The 25,448-nt window shown below is 35.5% G+C and overlaps 2 protein-coding genes across 15 annotated transcripts in view; one reads left to right on the forward strand and one right to left on the reverse strand.

Moving 5' to 3' along the window:
- DNAI7 (dynein axonemal intermediate chain 7) overlaps nucleotides 1-25,448 on the forward strand; it is a 77,437-nt gene that overhangs the window by 51,189 nt on the left and 800 nt on the right. For 8 of the 11 annotated variants that reach the window (XM_058743323.1, XM_058743329.1, XM_058743327.1 and 5 more), the window contains 7 exons: nucleotides 7,558-7,633; nucleotides 10,437-10,597; nucleotides 13,449-13,605; nucleotides 16,345-16,559; nucleotides 17,485-17,652; nucleotides 19,123-19,236; nucleotides 19,978-20,493. In XM_058743323.1, coding sequence (XP_058599306.1) covers nucleotides 7,558-7,633; nucleotides 10,437-10,597; nucleotides 13,449-13,605; nucleotides 16,345-16,559; nucleotides 17,485-17,652; nucleotides 19,123-19,236; nucleotides 19,978-20,256 — 1,170 coding nt within the window. In that variant the 3' untranslated portion in view covers nucleotides 20,257-20,493. Of the gene's footprint in view, nucleotides 1-7,557; nucleotides 7,634-10,436; nucleotides 10,598-13,448; nucleotides 13,606-16,344; nucleotides 16,560-17,484; nucleotides 17,653-19,122; nucleotides 19,237-19,977; nucleotides 20,494-25,448 lie in introns of those variants that run through there. The other 3 variants (XM_058743331.1, XM_058743333.1, XM_058743330.1) reach the window with 3 other exon arrangements.
- IRAG2 (inositol 1,4,5-triphosphate receptor associated 2) overlaps nucleotides 20,450-25,448 on the reverse strand; it is a 130,561-nt gene continuing 125,562 nt past the window's right edge. For all 4 annotated transcript variants that reach the window (XM_058743339.1, XM_058743336.1, XM_058743337.1 and 1 more), the window contains 5 exons: nucleotides 24,247-24,309; nucleotides 24,085-24,131; nucleotides 23,727-23,828; nucleotides 21,805-21,912; nucleotides 20,450-20,962 (listed from right to left, as the gene is read on the reverse strand). In XM_058743339.1, coding sequence (XP_058599322.1) covers nucleotides 20,719-20,962; nucleotides 21,805-21,912; nucleotides 23,727-23,828; nucleotides 24,085-24,131; nucleotides 24,247-24,309 — 564 coding nt within the window. In that variant the 3' untranslated portion in view covers nucleotides 20,450-20,718. The remainder of the gene's footprint in view (nucleotides 20,963-21,804; nucleotides 21,913-23,726; nucleotides 23,829-24,084; nucleotides 24,132-24,246; nucleotides 24,310-25,448) is intronic.

Raw genomic sequence — 25,448 nt, forward strand, 5'->3', positions numbered from 1 at the left:
AGCCGAGTGCAGTGGAGAGAAAGTAGAGAGAGACTACCCTCTGCAGTTGCTGGGGAAGATTACAGTTGGCCCTAAGATGTGTGTTTAATTAGAAGCCTGCCCCTCAGGCCACAGCTATGAAGATAAGCTAATAGGCCTCTTTCACAAAAGACTAAGCTCCTGGGTTTGTTGGCTTTCTGCTGTGCCCTGGGGATAGTAGCTAGTTAAGAACCCTTTCTCCATTTATTATAGTCTTGTGGGACCCTTGTGTGTAAGCCCTACTGGTAACCAGAGCCAGGCAATCTAGAGGTGTCCCCTGGGTGGCAGCTGCAAAAATCACACACAGAAAAAGGTTACAGGTTCCTTTCTGGGAGATACTGGAACGTGGAGCTAGATAGCTAGGCAGAGAGCACAGAGATGGTGCCCAATGGCCTGTGTTTTTATAGAGTAATTCAGTAGACCCCTAGATGTGTGTTAAATTAGATGCATTGCCCTCAGGCCTGTGCTTTAAGATAAGCAAATAAGCCTCTTTCATAGAAAGCCTGGGTGATTTTCAGTCAGCTGCTTCCGCACTGGGCCCTGGGGCTGGTAAGTCCCCACACAGGTTCCTTTTAACTGTTACTCAGTTTGCTATAGCCTCCTGGGTCTTATGAACGCTAGCTGTCAGAGGTAGGTGTTTCAGGGGCTGGTCTCTCAAGTGCCAGGTGTGGGTGCAATCTGTGGCGTTAAAAGTTATAGTGCAAGAATTGGGGTTCAAATACTTCAGTCCTCAAGGAGACGATGGCATTTATGCATTCCCTCCTGATTGTGGGTCACTGCGTGGAGGTGACATTCCTGGAAAGATTATGTCTCAGCCTTTTCTACCCACTTTGATGTGGGTTTTTTTTTTCTCATTCAGCCAATGTGTTAGGAGTCACTCAGCTAGTTTTGGGCATCCCCCCAGTCCCAGAGGAAGCTTTCATATGTAGCTGTAGTTTTGATGTATCTGTGGGAGGAAGCGGGTTCGGGATTCTCCTACATCACCATCTTGAACTAGAACCTATCCTACTTTTATGTGGGAAGGTACCTAAAATGTATTATTAAGATATTTATTCAAGTTAAGAAACCATAGTTGCAATAGGATTCTGATTTTTGTGAGGGGGGAGGATTTTATTTGTTAATTCATAGAAAAGAATCTGGAAGCCTAGTCACCCAATAATGGGGAGTGTGAGAAAGGTGAGATGGTGCTGTTTTCGGTGATATTTTATTTTCTTTACACTTCTGTGTTATTTGAATTTCCAGTAAGCAAGTACTGAACACACATTACTTTCCCAATAGAAAAAATGAAACCATGTATTTCCGTTTTTTGGTTTTAAAGGGAGAAATTTCATAAGCCTCTGTGATGATGCCCCATTTGCTATTTTATCATTGTGAAATTCTCTTCCACTCATCTTCCTCATCCACTTCACCTACCTGTTCCTGATCTTTAAAAACTTACCTTAAATTTTACCTCCACAAGGTTTTCCACTTCAGGCTAAATTAGATGTCTCTACTCCATTCTTACTATGTCTGATTATTAGAATTCTTACCTTAAACGGTAAATTATGATCTTGAGGACAAGAATATCTTGACAGTTTGTATTTACCATAAGCACAGAACCTCTTATATAGACAGGATAGGGGCTCAATAAATGTTCATTGAATAAATGAAGAAATAAGTGAATGAATGGATGGTTAAATGCATGCTTGTCACTAGAGATTCTTGGGACCCTCCCCTCAGCATCTCTGATCCCTGTAATGATCTGACATAATACAAGTGGTGATAAGAAGGTTTCACTTCGATCACCACAGCACCTCAGGAAGCGTGCCCCCTTGCAGTCCAGTTGGAACTCAGAGTGAATTTGAAGCAATATTTATGGAGGGCAGTTAGGTTTGTATTCCTTTATAATCACAGCAGTATAGGGAGCATCATAACCCTAAATGTCATTCACAACACTTTTCTTTGTGTGGCTAGTATGTTCTAAATTTTTTAAACTGGCATGTAAATTCATGAAATTGAACTTGTGTGTATCTATGTATCTGTGTTTATGTAAGAATATGTGTAAATTAGGGACTACCTGCAACATCAATAGGCAAACTTACTGTTTTGGTTTTAGAGGAAGAGATTTTGTTATTTTTACAACTTTTTTTTTTTAATTTAGGGTAAACAATTTACCTTTAAAATTTTAGGTTGGCATATTTTAATATAAATATATTTCCCATATCTTTTTAATGAATTTAGAAGCTGATTGCAAGGTAAATTATTAGTGTAATAATGCAGGAATTTATTACCCAAAATACCTGAGTCGTGTGTCATTTGTGATCACAAGTACGTATTTAGTACCTTGTTAGAAAATTAAATCCCTTAGGGGTACCTGGGTGGCTCAATCAGTTAAGCATCTGATTTCAGCTCAGGTCACAATCTCACAGCTTGTGGGTTTGAGCCCCAGGTCAGGGACAGCTCAAAGCCTGGATGGAGGCTGCTTCAGATTCTGTGTGTGTCTCTCTCTCTGCCCCACCCCTGCTTGCGCTCTGTCTCTCTCTCTCTCTCTGTCAAAAAAAAAGAAAAAAAAAAAATTAAAAGAATTAAAAAAAATTAAATCTCTTAGATTTAGAAGATCCAAATTCTTTTTTCATAGGTCTATTAAGAACTTTGCCACTAGAGGGCTCTTAATACCATATTTTAGTTAATTTAAATGTGTAATAATGATAATATATTAAAATTATAGGTAGTGGGTAATATTGTCTTCCCAATTTATATATCTTACAAAATTTTTATAAATGCCTGTTTTAAATGTTACACATTTATGAGAAATTTTGTTTTTTTAGAATGATAATCACTTTCAGAAATGTTTTAAGGATCTCAAGGGTATCTTTGAACTTTGTGAGGTTCAAGTTAAAAATGGTCTTTGTCTTTAAGATACTCTAAACAGATACAAGATTTAACATAAATAGGAGATGTATATGTAAAACATTTACTAAGTGGTACCTTCCATAAGAAATTCAACATGATCATTTTTTTTCAATGAGCTAGTAACAATCTTGTGGAGGAGGACAGTAACGGTTGCCATATATTCTCATATGTGCAACAAGAGAGATTATGGATGGGAGTTAAGAGATCAAATTTAATCCAAAAGAAAAATATTTTGAGTAGAATGAAAATCTTCTCTGATGAGGTTACATTTGCCCTAAATCTTTTGATAGGCACAGAGGAGTTTGGAGGAGAAGGAAATTATTCTGGTTATGGGGGAAAGCATGAAGACATGAAATATCCTTAGAGATTTCTTGGTATCATCATGGATAAATTTAAAGTCCATGAGAATAACCCATGTAAAAAATAGAGCATTAACATTCCACAGCCTTCAGCTTCCCACAAATTTACTTCAGCAACCCCTTTTCATGGTCATACTCTGGAACTGGTGCTTCTGTCTTTACTCAACAAATATTTATTGAATGCCTATCTACATATGCTGGTGCTGTTCTGACCCTCAGAGGACAGTGGTGAAAGGACCAGTGTGATTCCTGCTCTCATGATTTATATACAAGTCACAAGAAACCAACAATAAATAATCAAAACTGGAAAACAGCAGATAGTAATAAACGTCAGGCACAGAATTAAACAGGATTATGGGAGTGACTGATGGTGATTCCCATTGGGAGGTTAGGAAAGGTTGGGTCATTAGGGAAGGCTTACATGATGAGTTATTAAAGCTGAGAAAGACTAGAAGGAATCAGCTCTGTGATAAGGTAAAAATATTCTAGTCGGAGAGTACAATTACTACAAAGGCCATAAGACAGAAATGAGTACCAGGAAGAAGGCCAGTGGTCTGACGTATTGTGGCAAGGAGGAAAGTGGCATGTGATGACATCAGAGAGGAAGGCAGGGCTTTACAGACCATGAGTAAGAAGTTAAGATTTTATTGTAAATGCAATGGGAAACCATTAAAGAGTTGTAAGTGGGAGAGTGGCATGATCTGATTTTTAGCTCTGAAAGGTTATCCTGGCTACTATTGTGAGGGGCCAGAGTAGAAGCCCAGCATCTGGTTAAACAGCAATGGGGAGACATGAGAGGCAATGGTGCTTGGTTGAAGGTGGTGGTAAGAGACGTGGAAAGGTGGATATGTTTGGGATATGTTTTGGAGGTAAAATAAACAATCTTGCTGAATTCTTATTTGGGGAAACTAGGCAGATGGTGGTGCAATTTACTGAGATGCACAGTAATGGGCCGAACTGGTTGAGAGTGACAGTGACACAAGAGTTTTATTTTGGGAATGGTACTTTTGGGGACACACAAATGGAAATGTCAGGTAGGCAGATGTGAACCTGGAGTTCTGAGGAAAGTCAGACACAGCTGCATGTCTCATGCAGGTTGAGCACTGCACTTCTAGAGTTGAGTAGTACACAGATGGTGGCCTGAAGAGTGTCACTAGCATAGGTTTTGAAACCATTGACCTACAGATGGTATTAAAGCCACAGGAATAAACTCAGCAAACTCAGGATAATCAGCCTTAGCTTCTAGACAAAATGAAACAAATGATGCTGTATTTTCAAAATTCATCATTAATTGCTGATGAAGAACCAATTCCAACAACTTATTCTAAAGCTCTAAATTTAAATCACTTTTTGATGAAAAAATTGGATTTCAGGTCAATGAACTTTCTTCTCATAGATACTATTTTGAGGGACAACAGAATTCTAGACAGTCTATCAAATTTGTATTCAGTGCTGATGTTTTGGAGATGTGCAATATCAAAATCATCTACTTCACTGACAATTGTTGATATCAGTCTCCTATGTTCTCTTCAAGTAATTTCATGATTTTTGTGGCTATTGATTGGGTTAGTTATGTTTTTACATTTAAATCTTTTATCCATCTGGAATTTATTTTGGTGTCAAGTGAAAAGAATCTAAATTTATTTTACTTCAGATCTTATCCAACTGTCTCAAAACATGTACCATATGAACCTAGGCTTTTCCTATTGATCTGAAATGCCAAATGCTAAATTCCCAAGTGGATCATGAGATCTGTTTCTGGAATCTCTATTCTGTTTCCACTGATCTTATTCATGATCAGACTGTTTTATATTAAACTCAAATCACATATATATTAAAAAAGATTTCCATATTACAGTATCTGCACATTTATCAAGTTGCAGTGAAAAATACTTTGCTAGTGTTCTATGAAGTTCTTCCCATATTATAAGTCATTTCCTGTATCTGTTAAGCCAAGGTCTCATTGAAAAGCTGATAAATTCCTATTGTTGCATGCTACAGTATTGTGGTTATCAAGGGGAAAGTTGTGTCGAGAAATCTAAATTCTTAGTTTTCCTACAAGGTTGGAAACCAATTTGGTCTAAACTCTGAAGAATTCTCAACTTTTTGAAGATGTAAATTGAAAAGCCTGACTTGCTTATTGGCCTCATACCTTTGGTATTTTTAATGATCATAATCCTTCCTGTAAGAAGGAAATGCAACTGGCTTTTTAATGACAGATAATGTCCAAAGCCACCTGGATATCTATGGACACCTCAAATTCAACATATCCACAGTTGAATTCATTATGTTTCCCCCAAACCTGTCCATCCTCCTTGTCTTTTCCTGATAATCATATCACCATCCACCTTATTACCTAAGCCAGACACCCGGAAATCAGTCTTCACCTGTCCTTTGCCTTCTATATCAAGTCACCATCCAAGTTATGTTGATTTTACCTCTGTGTCATCTCTCATACATGCTCCTTCTGATGACTCCAATTACTTCTACCTTTAGTTAGGCTCTGATCCTCTCACTCTTCACTAAACAGTGCATTCATCAGCTGACCACCAGAATAGTCTCTCCAAATGAAAATTTCTTCATGTCAATTTCCTGCTAAGTCTTTTGTGGGCTCTCTTTTACCCATAGGAGAAATTCTTGTCTTTAGAGTGGCATCTAAACTCTACACTCTAGCCTCTGCATCTCTCCAGCTTCACATCTTACACTCACTTAGCATGTCTCACCCCAACCTCACTTGACTACTTGGGGTGCTTGAAACTCTCTTTTGCTTCATGCCTTTCTGCCTTCACTCATGCTTGGAATTCTCTCCCACCATTTTTTGGGAAGACTTAATTATCTTTCAAGATTTAGTTCAAATTTTACCACCTTTGGATAGTATTTCCTGTCTTCACCCATCCAAGGGATATTTTGCTCACAGAAGTGATTGTTCTTCCCTTGTACTCTTATGTGGACCCCCTGACCTTTTACTACAACACCCACAAAGCTGTATTAGAACTTTTTGTTGTTTATTCCTAGTATCTGACAATGCCTGTACAATTTAGGCACTCTATTAAAATTCTTTGAAGGGTGAGTTAGTAAATGAGAAGTTTCAGAGGTGCAATGGAAAGGGTTGGCAGAGAATGCCATAGTGTTGAAACTGGTCAAGAGGAAGACACAAAGCAATACACTGACAATAAGGGAAAGGATAATTTACTAAGGGGGACTTGGCTTTGTATGATGGTTGAGGATGAGAGGCATGATGGGATTAACTAGCTTTAAGCTTCTGACTAGAATTTGGGTACAAGGTTTTTCTATTGCACTAGAAGTACAGATGCTATTTTGGGTCAAATGAAGTTTGCTGGATATCATCCAGTTTGCAAATATTAGCGCACACATACTATATATATATATATATATATATATATATATATATATACATATATATATATATACACACACACACATATATATACATATATACGTGTATATATATATATATATATATACCATATATATATATTTTTTTACAATAACAACACTGCATTTTTCTAGTGCTTTACTGTGTACAAAATTCTTTGCTTCTATTATTTTATTTGACTCTTAGAACAGTTGTTTTCCTAAGCTTCGGTTTTCTTTCTTTGTAAAATGAAAATAATACTCACCTCTCAGGGTTGTTTGCAAGGTGTGTTGTGTGTCTGGCACACAGTTAAGCACCAAATATGTTGTTAGAGCAGGAATTTGAGGCCCCAAATGGTTAAATGTCTTGTTCAAGGTTGCAAAACTAAGTTAGTGGCAGATTTAGATATACATTCTAGATTTTATGTCTTCCTATTGTAATATTCATTTTACTATGCTATAGTATCTTTTACATTACTTGGCGCACAGTGTCTTTGGTTTCCTTGAGAGACTTACCCAAACGCAGACTTTGGAATTACTCTATCAGAGAACTGATTGCCAAGATCAAACAAAATCTAAAACTTAGCTAAAATCAAAATACAAATATAAATAATACTTCATAGCTTGCATTGCCTCCTAGTCTATTTTATAGTTGAGGGTTCTCATCAGAGAATCTGAGCAGGCTAATTCCTGCCCTCATGAAGTTCTATGGAGATGTGCTCCCATTTTAACTGATTTTTAAATTACTGTCATTAAGTCCAGTTTTTATGCCAGAGCAAGTGTCAGTTCAGGGCCCTAGAATTAAGGTGGCAGGCCTCTGGAGTGGGAACTGGAGCAGAAAGAGAGTGAAGAGTGAATCTGGGCTGAAGCAGACACTGACAATCATACCCATCTGTCCTTGTGTTTTCCATAGAGTTTTGTCCAGGAAGAATCTGAAGCCACAAAATGTGAACTGGAGATGAAGTTATTAAGTGAGGCAGTTTTCGCAGGTATTCTAAATTATATTTTTAGAATTTAACTTTATTGGGATTTGTCTGCTTACAAGTGAAATGCAGGGTCATTATTAAAAAATTCAGATGTTGCAGAAATATGTTTGAAGTGAAAATCCTTCATAATCCCTCTTCTGAAATAACTAAGATTAACAAAAACTTCTCCTATTTGTATTTCTTCTCTCTATACCTCTCTTTTGATTTTTAATGAAACCATGAAATGTCATACAAATGCTTGAAAATTACTTTTTTATCAATAATATTTGTTATGTTATAGAACATTCTCCATACAAAGAACATAATATCTATTCTTCTTAAGTGAATGATACTCAATACTATCCTAAGTCAGAACACATTAATAACCTTACTTTTTTTTAGTAGCTGTATAATTCCATCCAGTAATGGAATGTTATTTAAATTTTTATTGATAGTAAGTTTATTTCTAATTTTTCATTATTACAAACCATGTTGTGATGAATATTCACAAACACACATACACAACCATAAATTGCTCAACACTTTTATATTAAATTTTATCTTGGAAAATAGCAATTGGAGCTAGTTAAAAATATCAAAATGATAGTGATATCTAATTTGCAAATATTTTAGTTTGAGATTTATGTGCATCACTTCCCAGTAACTTCTAAAGAATTCATTTTTGATAGGTTTCTTTGCATATTTTTCATAATAGGCTTCTTGTCTACTTCACTTTTTCCAACACGCTTTTTTTCAGCAGCCAAATAGTTTTATATCTTTGTAACTTTTCTATAACCCTGAGGAGGTAGTTTTCCTGTTAGAGATAGGATACTATAATCAATTCGTGAATATCTGTCAATAATACTGAGGTTTTCTACATGGTGATCCCCAAATAATATATATATCATAAATGTTTAAATTTGAATACAGTATTCTTTGTTTCTTTTTAGGTAAATGGATGATTAATTAGATACATTTAAAATTTTAAGTCTGCATTTTATTGAAGTTATACAAGGGGGAAAAAGCAATTGCTTAAGTGGAATTTGCTTTGCATATTGTCATTAATTATCAGTGCTTGATCTCCACGGATTAAATTCAGTGAGTCCTCAGTATGCTTCCTTTTATGAGAGAGGAAAACTGTAATGATAAATAATAAGACTAACAGTTCCTAAGTTTTACTGGGTGTCTGGTACCAGTTCTACACTTTTTACATGTATTAACTCACAAATTCCCCCAATTCAATAAGTTAGACACTAGGGGCGCCTGGGTGGCGCAGTCGGTTAAGCGTCCGACTTCAGCCAGGTCACGATCTCGCGGTCCGTGAGTTCGAGCCCCGCGTCGGGCTCTGGGCTGATGGCTCGGAGCCTGGAGCCTGTTTCCGATTCTGTGTCTCCCTCTCTCTCTCTGCCCCTCCCCCGTTCATGCTCTGTCTCTCTCTGTCCCAAAAATCAATAAAAAACGTTGAAAAAAAAAAAAAAATAAGTTAGACACTAATATCTCTTTTGTAGAGGAAGGGGAGAGAAGACATGGTTAATTAGCATATCTTGCAATAACGTCATACAGCTAGTTAAGGGTGGAATCAGATCCACCACCTATAAGTGATCTGATTTCCCTTTCTTATCCATCGTACTACATTGAAAGATTTTGGGTGACAGGTGGGAATGGTCCTCATGACATGTGACTTAAAGTATTCCCTTGATTTTGCACTGAGAATTATGGAATTATAGAATTTCCCTGTAAAATATCTAAACAGAAGGGATTAGCCAATACGGTTTTTTTCACTTTTAAGCCTCTATGCCCCCCCCCCCTTTTTTTTTACGAGCTGGGCTTATTTTTGTTGAAAAAAAAGTAGCTTTAATATATGTACCAAAATTTTTTTTTACCATTTTATTTTCTTCTTTCAGATTTTTAGCCCCATAATGTCCAATTTTAAGACATTTATCAGTTATCAAATGTTGTGTTAAGCCACTTTTTGGTATTTTACGATGAAGGTGACAGAATATGTCACCCCAAAATATGTCATTTCAGCATAAGGATATTTTGAGTTGAGAGAAACTGAAAAGATGCAGTTGCAAGAAAAACTTCTTACCCTCACCCTATCTGCCTCAAACCAGGACATAAATTTTCAAAGGTGTCCCTTCTTCCCTCTCTTCCAGGAAGAACAATGGTTAATCCCCAGAGAAAACTTCAGACCCTATCAGCCTGGAAAAGGGCCTAGAGGAATCTACATAACAAACTTTACTAACTAGTCCTTTCCTCTATCCTCAGAAACCTAAAACTCAGAAAACCTAAAACCTAAAGCTTTCCTTTAGCTTGTCATTTCTCCACAAATTTGTTGTTCTTGGTTGCAGATGCTCTATAAAGCCAGAGTTCTGAGCCACCTCTGTAGGTTACTCATTTTTCCCTGGGTATCTCCCATATATACAGGAGGTATAATATTAATAAACGAATGTTTTTTTTTCTCTTGTTAATCTGTCTTTATTCTAGAGATTTCAGCTGAGAACTCAGAAGAGTAGAGGGAAAATTATTTTTCCTCCTCTACAATATATTTTTAGTTATGTTAATAGTAACATATGCTTATTATATACAAATTCTTAAAATGTTGGCATATAAAATATAAATGGAGCCCTCCTCTGTATCTTAACCATTATACATGCCTATTCCCACTTTGAAAGTTAGCTTTGTGAATAGTTTTGAATTAACCACTTTTTGAAGTTTTAGTAGCTAAATAAAAACTTCGTTTCCAGCATCAGAATTTTTTCCTTTCCCTCCTAATACCAAAATGTTATGATCTATTTAGAAACTGAATTAATCTGGTTAATTTTAGCACAGTTGTTGCTGATAGAGAATGCTAATGAAAAGCCATGTTTCTGTGAAGACAATGAGGTTGATTTATGCCAATTCACAACCCTGGGTGGAGTGTACCACTTGGATATTTTCGAACTTCCACCACAGTGTAAACCAATGAAAGGCTGGATGATTGTGGAAGTAGGTTGGTTTCAAATCAAATTTATGAGTGAAATAATTTCTCACACTTTTATCTTAAATGATCTAACAGCTAATGAACTTTAACCCTATTAAGCAAGCATAAAGGAAAAAAACTAATTTTAAACTGTCTTGAATTTATAAAATTTGAATCAGATACTAAAGGAAAGGATTCTAAAATAACGCAGATTTTAAAACTATAAATCATACGTGTTAATTGTAAACCTATAGCACTACGTTTAGATTGTGCCAATTTGGACTTGATAGCTTACTTAAGATGCTGGCAAACTTTTTATGTAAAGGGCCAAGTGGTAAATATTTTCAGCTTTGTGTGCACACCAGCTCTATCGCTACTCTCATTGTAAGGATAAGACAGCCACATGTAATCATTTAACTTTACAGTGGCTTCCAACATGTCCCTTGATCAGAAGCACTGGCATCATTCTGGGAATTTTCTAGAAACACAAATGCATGGGTCCCATTTTAGTCTTACTGAATCAGAAAGTCTGGAGGTGAAGCCTGGAAATCTGTTTTAGTAAAACACACTTTGAAGTTTGAGAACCACTGGTCTGGATCCTTGATGTATAAAGTGTGGTCCATGAACCAGCAGCATCAGCATCACCTAGAAACTTGTTAAAAATGCATAATTTGGTTCTTTGCCTCAGATCTACTGAGTCTGCATTTTAAGAAGACCCTCAGGTGATTCATCTGCCCATTTAAGTTTAAGAAGCACAGATCCAGGTGATGCCAATGTTGCTGATGCATGTTCCACACTTTTAGTAAGGATGCTAATGACAGCAGTTGTTAGATCATTTTTGAAGGAGTTTTTCCTGTTTTAATAACTACTAACATTTGCCTTGGTATTGACTTGGTTTATTTTAACTTTATTTCATGGTGCTTGTGTCCCAAATAACCCTGTTATATTGTCATAACCCGCTCCTCCTTCCCTCCTTGCTCTCCAGCCTTTCTTTCCCCCTCCCTCCCTCATCCCCTTAGCTCTCTTTTTCTCTGTCTGTCCACCTCTTTCTCTCTCTTCTCTAGCACATCATGTACATAGACTACCAGGCATTTCTCACACACAGCCCTACCCATTAAGAACCTTGGTGCATTCCCATATTAGAGTGGTATTTCTCAGCTTTTATTTTTTTTTCCACTATCACCCCTCTAAAGAGCCTTTGTAGACATTTTTTTTCCTAACCACCCCCCCCCATGAAATTTTAATACCAGAGGTATACAATATATTTGTGCATGTACCATACATATAGCTGTGCTTTACACCTAAAAGAGTATGATTTTTTCATGTCCCCAAACTAATTTTTACCCTCTTCAGGGTGATATTGCTATTCCTTTTCCGTTCTCCCCGCAAATGAGAATGCAGTTATTAGACCATACCTGGGGGAGATAATCTGGTTTGTAGCTACTTTGAAGAATCTATTTGAATCAGCTTTTCCTACTTAAGGAATACTTGAAAGACAATGAGGTGGGGGTCCAAGAAAGACATCCTTTTGGTGAAGGTAGGCCTTCAAAACTCTTTATTGAGGGCTCCTGGGTGGCCCAGTTGGTTAGGCGTCCAACTCTTTATTTCAGCTCCAGTCACGATCTCATGGTCATGAGTTCGAGCCCTGGGTCGGAGCCCTGCGCTGACAGCATAAAGCTTGCTTGGGATTCTCTCTCTCCCTCTTTCTCTGCCCCACCCCCATGTGCACACACTCTGTCTCAAACATTAAAAAAAAAAATCCTCTTTATCCATGGGAAGGTCCCAGCCAGAGTTGGGGTTTTCAAGAATTTATTCAAGGATCTGTTCTTGAATTTTGTTGATATCCTGATACCACCATTCCACATTTTCTCCTTGAGCCTGAAGTATACTCCTTTATACTTGTTTTTCTCTCTGCCAACAAAGAGGTCTTCTTGCTTTTATTCAAGTCTCTTTTCAGTACCCTCCCACCTTGTCTAGAATTTTTACCCATCCAGTTTTTTCCTCTATTTTGTACCATTCTTAATCTTCCCCACCCCTTCTTCCCTAGATCCTTTTCTGCTACGTTCAAATAATGAACAAACCTCCTTCTTCCCAGAGAAATCTGCTGTTGGTTTAATTTACTTTCTCTCCCCAGCTTTATTGAGATGTAATTGACATATTACATTGTTTAAGGTGTACCTACCTGATGATTTTTAATTTACTTTTATCCATTCATTTCTACACTTCCCAAATTTTGCTTATACTCCTTTCTCTCTTCACATACACACCCTAACCAATGTATTAGAATATGGGATTTGGGGTCCTGTAGCTCTGTTTCTCAGTTGTGGTACCTCCTTGAAGTCATTTTGTAATCTTTGGCAAATTATGTGATTTCTCTAAGTCCCAGTTATCTTCTCCATTAAATATATGTTTTGTAGAATTACTTGGAGGAATAAAATGATGAGTAAGTCCCAGCATAGAACCTAGCATAGGTTAAATTCTGTAATTCTGTAAAATTTAGTGATTTTTTTCCCCCTCAACCATTATCTTTTAACTTTGTTGTGACTTTTTGTTAGTCTGTAATTAGACCAATCTTCAGTACTTACTAAGAATAATTATATAGGGCCACCTGGGAGGCTCAGTCAGTTAAATGTCTGACTTTGGCTCAGGTCATGATCTCATGGTTTGTCAGTTGGAGCCCCACATCAGGCTCTGCACTGACTGCTCAGAGCCTGGAGCCTGCTTCAGATTCTGTCCCTCTCCTGTTTGTACTCTGTCTCTGTCTCTCAAAAAATAAATATTAAAAAAAAAAAAAACTATATAGCTTATTCAGCAGTATTTACATCTTTGTTACTAGTCAGCTTCTAATTTGATGTTATTTTGGGCCATTTTTAAAAGATACTCAAAGAAGGACTGCAGAAATATATATATCCTCCAGAAAGTACAGAAGACTTTGAAACAGAAAATGCTTTCCCACCCATAGAGGTCACGCTTGAAGTTCAGGAGAATGTAATCTTTTTTGAGGATCCTATGGTTGCAAGGTGGGATGCTGAAGGTACAGCAATACCTTAATTCACTTTGTTAATTATGTAATGAAAAGTGGTATAACATGACTCCTTAAAACAGGAAATACAGTGTCTACACTCCCAGTTTCTAATCTTACACATTTCTATGGCAATTCTAGGGTCTTTGTTTGCTCTTGATGGAAATGAACAGGGATTGGAGTTTATTTATTGAGTTTTGTAACTGTTCTTGAAGTATTTATATCTGCCATAATTTCTGAACAGTTACTTACAGTTATGTAATTATGTTTTAAAAAAAACCCAAAAATATCAAAATAGTACAACACATTGAAAACAAAAAAATGAAAAACCTACATTTTTTTAAATGACTATATAATTCAGATTAGGGTGATTAAAATTTATTTTAATGTTAATAACTTATAAATTACAAATCTTATTACAAACAAGTATTGGACATGGGGAATTGGCCATTGGGAAATCTGAGACAGGAAAACAGCCACTTTATGCCTCTTTATAACTTTTGATTGTTGAACCATGGGAAATTATTGCTTATTCAAAATGTGAAATAAATATCAATAAAATCAGAAGCACCAGGAGAATACAAGCTGATGATTCACTGATCATTAACAAATACCTTATTTGGGGTTGGCTGGCTAAACTTTGAAAGGTCTTGATCTTGTGAATTAATGTATGCAGTTTTGAGGCTGCTGAATAAAAGGTATAGAACTTTACTTTTAATGTGAATTAATTTACATTCATCTATTTGTGTATTTACTTGGTGACAGGTTGGGAACAGATACGATCACAAAGGCACAGAGCTATTAGTTGATCTATTCAGTTATAGGAGAAGAGCATTTAGGAATTTCTCTGCCAAGAAGGATAAATATTATGTAGTTTAAACTTTTTTACGATTGCTACAGTAATCCACACTTTGGTTGTGTAGACATAGCCACAAGGTATTTATATTCTAGAAATAGAATATAAACAGTATTAAAAACAGTTTATGTCTGTCAATACATTAAATAATAAAACATATCAAAATGAACAGTTAGGTAATTTTTTCCCTTCATGTTGCTTTATAAGTTTCACTTTTCCTTTAATGGAATATTCCTTAAATATTTATGACATTAAAAATTATCCACACTAAAGTAGAATTAGGCAATTACTCCACATGATTCAGGGAAGTAAAATTTGACTTTTACTATACTAATTAGATAGCAATATACAACTCTGATAATTCTTCCCGTGGGGAAACTTTTTTCCAGGAAATGCTACAAATATGGGGAGTTTATTTAGAGGTCATACATAATTTTTGCCTGTACAAGGTAATTTTGTTAATGTAAAAACAAAAAGAATTATGAATAACTTATTTTATCCATATAATTGGATTTGGCATATTGAATTTAAGAGTCAAAAATAGTGGAACCCTCCATGTGAGGAGAAAGCCATGTGGAGATGGAGAGGGCATTCTAAGAAGGGAATGACTCATGTGTTCCGTAATTGTGCTACACAAGAAGAAATATAGAATAAAGGAGACATAGTTCCTTCCTCTAGAAATTTTCAAAGTTGTAGGAGAGGCAGACAATGCAAAGCCACAAATACGATGTAGTAAGGTGCTATTGTAATAGCTAAAAGTGTTATGGAGAAGAACAGTGTGTCCACCTGGAGCATTAAGGAAGGCTTGTCATGGTATGGAATATTGAACTGGGCCTTAAGAGACTAAGAGGGTACTGACATGCCAGTGTTTGTGTAGACGTAGGTTTTCCTTTTTCTTGAGTATATACCTGGGGATGGAATTGCTGGGTTGAATGGTAAATTGGTTTAACTTTTTAAGAAACTGTCAAATTGTTTTTCAGAGTAACTGTACCATTTTACATGCCTGCCAGCATTATATGAGGTTTCCCACTTTTCATATCCTTGCCAACATTTGTGATTATTTATCTTTCTGATTCTAATCATTCTAGTGAGCATGAAGTGGTATTTCAGTGATTTAATTTGTATTTCCCTAATAACTGATAACATTGAGCATCTTTTTTAATGTGTGTATTATCCTTTAATAGATGTTCTTTGGTAAAACGTTTATTCAGATATTTTGCCCATTTTTAAATTGGGTTGTGTTTTATTATTGAGTTGTAAGAGACACAAAAGACCACCTATCACAGGATTGTATTTATGTGAAAAGTTCAGAAAAGGCCAATCTTTAGAGACAGGAAGTAAATAAACTTCCTGTGGCTGGAGGTGAGAATGGGAGTAATTAACTATAAAATGGACAAGAAAGATCTTATGGGGAGGATAATAGTGTTGTCAACTGGATTGTGGTACTGGTTGCACAACTGGGTGTATTTACTAAAAGTAATTATATGCTTACCACAAGTGAGTTTTAAAGTTGTTTTGTTTTGTTTTAAATGAAGAGAGGTTCTCTGTAAGATTAAGTGCTCTAGGAAGATAGAACTGCATGTGCTTAGAGGCTCAGAGGTATATGATATTGTTGGAAGAGAGCCAAAAAAAAAAAAAGTGTAGCTAAAAACAAGTGAAGGAAGTACAAGGGATGAAGCCAGAAACATGGGTCTTCATTCTGAAGGGGTTACATACCATGCTGAGGAGTTTGGACTTGATCCTGTAGACAAGAAGAAACTCCCAGAAAGTTGGCTTTTTGTAGAGATTCTATTCTAAATGTAGAAGATTTATACACATTTACAGTTATTTGGGTGGTTTCATTCATCTTATTTTTGTGTAGAAAAAAATGAATCTGTGACTTTCTTATTGTGAAGGTAAACACTGGCAGACTGATGGCATCAGCAATGTCCTTTACCAATCAGAAGAAAGACTTATAACATTCAGCCTAGAAACTTTTGGCCCTGTTACCTTGATTCAAGATACTCATATTAACATGCCATTCCAGTCATGGGAACTCAGACCACTTGATGTGAATAAAGTACTTTTGACTGTGACTACGGTATTTACTGAGATACAAATACAAATTAAGGTAAGTCACAGTTATAGTAAGTCATATGAAAGAGGTAAGCCTCTTTGAGGACAGCATGTCGAAGCAATCCATCATTGGTGATTTACATTTTGAAATGTCTTTTATAAATATATTTAAAATATACTTTGACCCATAATTTTTTAACCTTTTTTCCTAATGTTTAAAGTTTATTTTGAGAGAGAGGGAGAGAGAATCCCAAGCAGGCACTGTCAGTGCGGAGCTGGTCACAGGGCTCAAACCCATGACCTGAGCCTAAATCAAGAGTCAGTTGCTTAACTGACTGAGCCACAATTTCTAAACAAAATAAAACAAAAATTCTAAATGAAATAGTAATTGGATCGGTAATAACATGTAATAAATGAGATGCAATTTTGAACCCTAAGGTTAGTAGAAATAGACCAATTAATGAAGCTACAAGCCCGGTTGTAATATGACTTCGAGAGTTTTTGATCCACTCTCAAGAGGCTTCTTCCTCAAAACTGGAAGAGAGAGATGTGAACTCTGTACACCTTCAGATTGCCACTTTGCAGACTTTAAAACCAGATAATTTTGCATTAAGTCTTATATGTGTAAAAAAAAAAAATATCCTTAAAAGTTGCAACATGAATAGCTATCGAATGGCTATTGTAATTCAATATGACCATCATCAGTGTTCTTAGATCATAACTTATAAGATGGGAGGACACCTGAGACGTTAGTCCCTCGATTGTTCAAATAAAGCCCAAAAAAGGTTGACCGATTGGGTGAGGTAACAAGGAGACTTTGTGGCGAAGCTCGGAGCTGGCTTAAAACATAGCTGTCCTGCATTCTTCTCAATGCAGAATGATATAGGGCTAAAAAACAAATGTTATAAAGAACGTCAAGTCTGGAAATGGAATAACGAAGTAATAATTCATAACAGCTTCTTTCTTCTTCTTGAGATTAGGAAAACCTCTGCATGTTAGCATCAGTCAAAGTAGATAACAAGAAACACTCCTCTACTTTGGAAGGAAGATGGATGACTCCTATTTCTTTTATTCTTGCTTTGAAAGAAACTGGATTGAATATCTTTCCTACTGGACACTCTCATTTTTATGTTGTTATAAATCGTAAGGTAAGAACAAATCTTTCCAGATTTAATGTAATGGACAGTTAGAATGTTAGCAAGTACTAAATTTTACGTAAATCTTAAGGTAAGTTGCAGGTTTTCTATATCCACATGTACAGGATTATAGTTAGAAAGGAGGGAATAAAGGGCAAGACCAGAAACCCAGGGTTGTCTCAAGTGTAATAATCTTTCCCAAAAGAGTAAGCCTGTAGTATGATCTTCATATCACAAATGGAGCATTGTCCACAGCTGGCCAGTTCTGCATTTTGTATGTTTTCTTCCTTCTTCCAGGCTGGACATATGTAAGATTTCTTAAAACAGGAAATGACTCAACATTTGCCCAAACATGACAAATCAGGCAAAATTAAACGCACTGATACAGAACCCACTTCCTTCTGCTTCTTGGCAGAGGCTCCCCATCTGCATACTGCTTCATGTTACCCATTAGGCTTTAGTTAAATAAGATTCTTCCATGTTAAACTGTGTGCTCCTTGAGGATGGGGACTGCTTTTTCATCACCTAGCATTTGTCTAGCACTTCTAGATTTAATGTCTTCCTTAAATCAGTAGACATTTAATAAATAGGCTATATAAACGAAGACAAAGAAGGTTCTAATCAGGAAAAATGTTTTTTTTTTATTTTTATTTTTTTCTGGATGAAGTAGGTATTTTTTTTTTTTTACTTTTATTTTTTAATATGTGAAATTTACTGTCAAATTGGTAGGAAAAATGTTTTAGGCAGAAGAGTTCTGTACTCAAGAACAGGTTTATCATATATCAGGTATGACAATACAGGTAGACCTATAACATTGGAAAATGTGAGTACAGTGTACATATGTGCAAGAAAAAAACACCTTGGCTTTACGCACTCAGTTGCCACTCTACAAATGCTGAATGTAGTGTACTAGTCATTGCAGAATATCCAAGAATTTTTTTTCTAAACATTTATATTCTAGGCATTGTCATAGGTGCTTAGGATCCATTAGTGAATAAAGATCCCTGCCATTGTGGAGCTTACATTCTAGCAGAGGAAAGCAAAAATCATCTTACTTTTTATGTTTATAGTTTAGTATGTCAAAAGGTGCTAAGTGCTACGGAAAAAAGTGCAGGGCAGGAATCATGGGGCTAGGGCAGCATACGATGGCAAACGGTGTTGGAGGAGGGGGCGCTCAATGAGAAGGCAAGATCTAAGCAAAACTTGAAGGTGGGGAATTAGGCCAAGTGAAGAAAGCAAAGGAAGAAGAAAAGGAGATGATAGATCATGGGGTGTATGTGGCAGGACATCAGACGCCTTGTCATTGTTTGGACCTTGGTTTCTCTTCTGAAAGGCAACACCATTGCCTTGTCCTGACCGGGCGGTCATATTACATTTTAAATGGATTTTTCTGTACTGAGAAGCGACTGTAGGAGGCCAAAGATGGAAGAGAGGCTTGTTGTGAAGCTCTATGATCAATTGTATTTGTTTTTATATTGACAGGAACCCTTGGTAGAAATTAAAGCTTATCGACAACTGGCCCTGCTAAGTTCTGCTTTTGCATTTGGTTGGAGCAAGTGGAATGTAGAATGTGGTTCAAAAAAAGTTATAGTTAAGGTAGAGTATGCAAAAACCCATAAAACTTTGTCCTCCAAAAGAAGATAAGGTACTCAAAAGCTAAATGAATGTAGGGCATAGTTTCTCCTCTTGAAAAGGTGAAAAAAATTAACATCCAAAATAGTTTTCAAACTTCACTTTTATTTTGTCAAAAATGTAAAGCCAAACTATGTAAAGATCATGCCTTCATTGCCCAGTATGGTGTCAAACCCTCTTAACTTTAGGCTAATGTCCTTATCTCTCTTTACCTCAACACAAGAACAAATGGAAGCGTTTAATGTGAATATATCTATGATTCACAAACGTTTTCCTCAGAGATGGGTAGGCCTCCAGTTTAACTTTCTGGCACATTTACTGCCTGATAACAAAGGTATCTTATCAAATTCTAAATGCTGACTGATGAATGTTCTAGCATAAGTGAGCCACCATATTTACTTGTGTATTTTGAATGTAAGCTCCTTGAGGATAGAGTTTATTGTTGCAGTTGCTACTTGTTTGGTTTTCTTTCTTTGTTATATCCCCAGAACCTAGAATAATACCTGGCACATGATAGCATTTCAACACTATCTCTGTTGAATGAATACATTTTGATAAGGTCTATAAACACATGGTTTAAGAAATGGGACACTAAGAATGTTTCTTTTACATTAGGAAGTTGGGGGACTTAGTTCAAATTACACTCTGCTAAAATACCTAATAGAAGAACTATTAATGGATTTCTCTAATTTTCTTTTTCTTTAGCTGAGGGAACACCTTACTGAAGAAGAACTTGTTCAGGATCCTAACTGGACCCTTTTAATGTTTAGTGGTGACAGAGCACAGAGGCTCAAAATCAATGAAAACAGTGAAACATTCTCTGAAGCCCTTAAAGAAGAAACAGAGTTTCATTCTACTCTGTATCACCTGGTTAAGGATTTTGCTTCCAAAGAAGCAATGGAGAAAATTAGGAGCTCCAAATGCCAGTTTATTGATTCTGTATGCTATATGCTACTCTCGACGAGATTACTCAGCTACTCTTAATCCCCAATGGTAAATTTTGTTCAGTATGAAGAATCAAGCAGTTTGGAGAAAAAAAATCAGGTTATTCAATAAAATGTAATGAGTTGATATATTTCCAGTAGGTTATTAAAATCTAGTCAGCATTTTATACTCAAATGTTATTTTTTAAAAAGTGGGGTTGTTTTTCCCATGAATACTTTCAGTTTTCACTGTATGAAGATTTGAATGGTTCTTTATTTCAATAAATTTTAACAAACATGTAAGATCGCCTCAAAAAGCTCATTAAAAGATCATAGGTAGGCTTCCTCCCCATTATATTTTATTTGGGAGGAAATCACAGAAAGAGGGAATGTAAAATATCTTGCAGTCCTTCTGAGACCCTCTGGTTCTATGCTATAATTTCCCAGCTAAAAATGACTAATTTACAAAGTTCAGATACTGAAACTTTAAAAATGAAGACACACACATTGAGATGTGCTCTGGTCACACTGGTGGTGGTCCATTGTGTTGGAGTCTAGTAAATGGCCACAAGATTTGTTCTAGAGACATCCAGGAGTCCCCATCTGGTGTGGGAGCAGCATCCACAGACTTCTGGAAAAATCGTCCTGTGAGGAAGCTCATCAGAGCTGCAAACAGTACAATGAATGCAACAGAAAGCCAGAGTGCCTTATTAGCTTTTCTGATGGAAGTCTTGAGATTTGTTGCCCAGGAAGCTATTGTGTCATAACTATAAGGAAAATACAAAGTCAGTATTTGGTAATAGCAACAATCTGTTATTAGAAACACTCCTTTTGCCAACAATACCAATCAAATCCTTGATCTGCCACCAACACTGCCTTGTAAGAAGCTACCTAATGTGACCTGCTGTCTTGGTTTGTACTACAATTTGCCGCCATCCCCACCCCCAATAATTTTTAGAATTAGAGAAATGATTTAGAGTTAAATAATGCCTGAGACAGACACCTAATTTTCAGATCATCACCATAGCATTTCTTAACTATTAACAAGAACATTTGAGTATTTATCTCATTCTTTCAATTGAGTAAGGCAACTTCTATTCCTACAGTAGAAACAAAAATGTTATTTTTGGGGTAGAGCATATGTGTGTATATACCTATGTCACATACTTCTCACCATACCCTGGACTTTTGCTATATTGAAATTTAAACTATTTTTAGAAACACCCATAAGATTATTGTATCATAGGTCTTTGAAAATAGTTAACTGTGTTAGACACTACACTTAGCATTTTACATGTGCTAGTTATTTAATCATGACAAAACAATGCCACAGGTGCTACCATTATCATTCCTATCTTCTAGATAAAGAAACTGGTGTTCAATAATGGATGAACTTGCCTAGGCCATCTGACTCCAGGGCCAAGTTCCTAACACTGAACTCTTACACGTGGAGGCATAATTCTTGTACACCATGAGAAATTTGTTTTTTTACCCTAAATTTAACAATTTGACAAGTCTTTTAGTATTTTGACTAAAATTAATACTGTTAACCCTGCCTTATCTTTCCCCATTCTACGAAAATGGTATCATGAGCAAGTAGACAACTTACATTGAAGAGCCATCCCATTTTGATGGATTATTTCTCTTTTCAGAAAGACTTGGCTTTCTTGTCCTTTCTACTGTTTCTTCTCCAGATGGTTCTGAGTCATCTTTACTTCTGTAAATAAGTATTTTTAAAAATGTTTGAAACTATGGATAATGTACCAGATTATTTATAAAATATTTCTAGATTGTACTACTAAAGAGGCTTTAGATATATATTTTTCTAAAGCAAAACAATTCTAAAATTCAAATCACTAAATTTATGTTTTTAACCATTTATAGGAATTTAATTTTTAAAACTTACTATATTTAGGAAAATGTTTGTTGTAGAAGTTGAGATACTATCCAAAGCAAAAGGAGAAATTTACAAAGAACATGCAGAAATTAGTCAATTATCACCACTCATAATTAACCAGTGTTATTAATCTGTGATTTCTTTCCCTGTTTATGTCTAATCATACTTTAAAAAACAAATGTGAATATTTCTTCTTCCGTATTTTTTTATTCAATATGTAGTAAAATATTTTCTCCTTCTACCATATAATTAATCTATCAACAGTGGATTTTATGCTAAACTGGAGTAACATAAAAATGCCATTTCTTCTTTAAAAACTTAATTTTGAAAGATTTTATAAATCTTTTTATAAAAATTTGTTTATAAAAATATGTTCAGTACAAAGCTAGCTACAATTGATATTTAACAAGCTGAGAAATAGTATGATTTTATTTGAAATACTTTCAAGCCAATTGCTATCTACAGAGGAGTTCCTTTAACCTGAACAAAACTTGTTTTATTATCATGTTCACTAAAAAGTTCCTAGTTAGATTTGAATTTTGAAATTAGAAGCTCATTAGGCCCTCACTGTTGCCAAAGGGAACTGTTTCTCAAAGTTTTTTTTTTTCTTTTTTTCTTTTCTTGTTGGACTTCTATAGGGAATGTGTGTAGATGGTTTTAGTGTTTAAAGGAAACAAGGTCCAAATGCCTGGATTCTTGTTTCTCAAGATTTCAGTTTTTTTGTTTGCAAAGACTTATCAGTAGAAATCATACTGTACTAACAAAAAAACAAAAGATAGATTGTAATCTTTTGGAGAAAACTTGATTTTTTTTCACCCAGGTAAGAAAACTCCATTACATTTGCTCTAAATCTGAAAAGAACTTTCAACATATGCAATAGACTCCCAGGATTATTTAAAAAACAAAAAAACTGAGGGTAGGCACTATGTCTTACTCTTCTTTATACCCCGTAGGATCGAATGTAGTATATACCACATAGTAGGCAGGCAACAAACATGTATAAAAAGAACATAAAGCCATTTCAGTAAGATCTCTACAGATGAGGAAACAGACCAAATAAGGTTAAATAGTTTGTCCAATGTTCACCCAGGACTTAGAGGCAGCATTTCTTCGTGTCTCTTCTCCTCAGCTGTCTACCTTTTGCTATAGAAGATTTTATTTAACTTGCTACACAGACATATAGCAATATAGCATTTTACGTTTCCCCTACTGTTCATTTACACATAAAGGGAAGATAGATGTATATATAATGCACATAATTTACATATGTGCCTATATGCTATACATACATATATATAATTCATGTTTTGTTTTGTTTTTTAATCTAAGTAGATGGGCATTTTACTTCTGTGGCTCTATACTGACCTCTCAGATGGCCAGATTACCTATACAGGAAAAAAATAATCTTCACAATTCTGGCAAATTTAAGGGTCTTCTCTAACTCAAGACCTCAAACCTTAGGTACTAAAGAGTGAATGTATTTGCAAATAACATTTATAGAATGCTCTACAGTTTATAAAAGTCTTAATTATCTTTTTGATGATGCAGCATCGATCTCATTTCCATAGAGTAAAAGTGATCCCCACTATTTCCCAGTTCACATCAGGTTAATAAACACACCAAGCTTCACCTACTTTAGTTCACATTTTTCTTCTTCAGCATCTGCCCAGGAATAGGTGCTAATAAATCGATGTAATGAGGGACGGTGTTCACTCTGCTTTGACCCCAAAATACGCCTAAATAAAGATGATTATAGCCACTTGTCAAATTAAATATATCCGTAGCCATTATCAATTTATAAGTTCTATTTTTTGTTGGCATATTCACATTATGCTTCATTATAAAACTTCATGGTTATACACCTATTTTTATAATTATTGTGCATGTACTCTGTGTAAATCAAATGTTACTCTATTACTTATTGCAAACATTTACTTCAGTCAATTGTAAAACAGGAGGGTTCCCAAAGGGCAACCATAAAATTACACTTACCAGCTGCTTGACCTCCTACTGAATCGGTCATTTTCCATCCCAGCCACCTTTAAAATTCAGAAATAATTTAAAAAATAATGAAATGTCAATTTAATGAAGTTTATGTTTTGTTATATGAAAATTAATTTGCTTTTGGCTAAGAACACTTAAGAATTTGCTTACCATTCCTGCATTTCCTATATTTCTGGGCAAAGAGGCAATGGTCACTCTCCGAAGAGAAGATGGCTACCCGAAGAGGGCAAAAAGTACATTTAGAAAATTATCCGTATTTTATCATTGTATATATATATATAACACTAGTGGATATCCTTGTACCTACACATACCTGCATTTGGTCATTGCTGAGTTAAACAGTAGACACATTTTGTTATGGCCAAATTGCCTTCCAGAAATATTCTACCAATTTAGATTCTACCTCCTCCCAACACCCGATGAGTATAATTTTTGCCAGTCAGATACGGCTGTTTCGGTTTCTAGTAACATTGAACATTTTTTTAATGTTTAATAGTCATGTATATATCTTCTCTGAGAACTATCTGTTCATGATTTTTGCCCACATTTTTAATGATATTTTTGACAGAAATGTTTTTCATGGTTAATGCAGCCAAATCTGTCTTTTGCTGTATTGTTTCTTTTATGCCTAGGTTTTCCCCAACTCAAGAGGCGATAAATATGTACCTATTTTCTAGCTTTTTTTTTTTTGTGGTTTCACTTTTTCCATTTAACACATTTAAAGATGGGCATATTTTGATAAATTGATATATTTACATATCAGCATTGAGATTTGCACAGGAAAATGTGATATACTACTATGTGGTTCTTAAAGTTTAACTTCAGGAAATAAAAATGTAATATTAAATGTAGGAGATAGACTAAAGAAGTTTAAGGTGAATTCTTTTTTTAAACCACCATTCCTAATTGTATAGGTTAGTTGAATATTAAAAATATAAAATTTCAGTCCAAGAAACTTGGGTTCTCACCATGGTTCTGCCACTACGTGATCATAACTAATCACTTATGTGAAAGTGATTTTCCTCATTTGTGAGATTTGGATGGAATGATTTTTAACGTCTCTTGCTCAAAAAAGTCTGTGAAATCCTGATTTTCAAACTGGCAAAAACTGCTGGTTGACTTTCAAGATCCCATTTTCCCCTTTTCACTTGGTGTAAAAAAAAAAAAAAAAAAAACAAAGAAAAGAAAAGAAAAACCTCCTTGAGTTTCTAGTTAGGCACAAAGACTCCAGAATTAAAAACGGGTTTTCCAGCCTCATTTTCAACCAAGAAACAAAAGGGAAATGTTATCTGGGATTTCTAGGAATTGTCATGAGAGGGAGAGGGAATATCCATTTTTGCTTCTTCCTATTT

The sequence above is a fragment of the Neofelis nebulosa genome, chromosome 8 (genome assembly GCF_028018385.1).
Source record: "Neofelis nebulosa isolate mNeoNeb1 chromosome 8, mNeoNeb1.pri, whole genome shotgun sequence".
Lineage (NCBI taxonomy): Eukaryota > Metazoa > Chordata > Mammalia > Carnivora > Felidae > Neofelis > Neofelis nebulosa.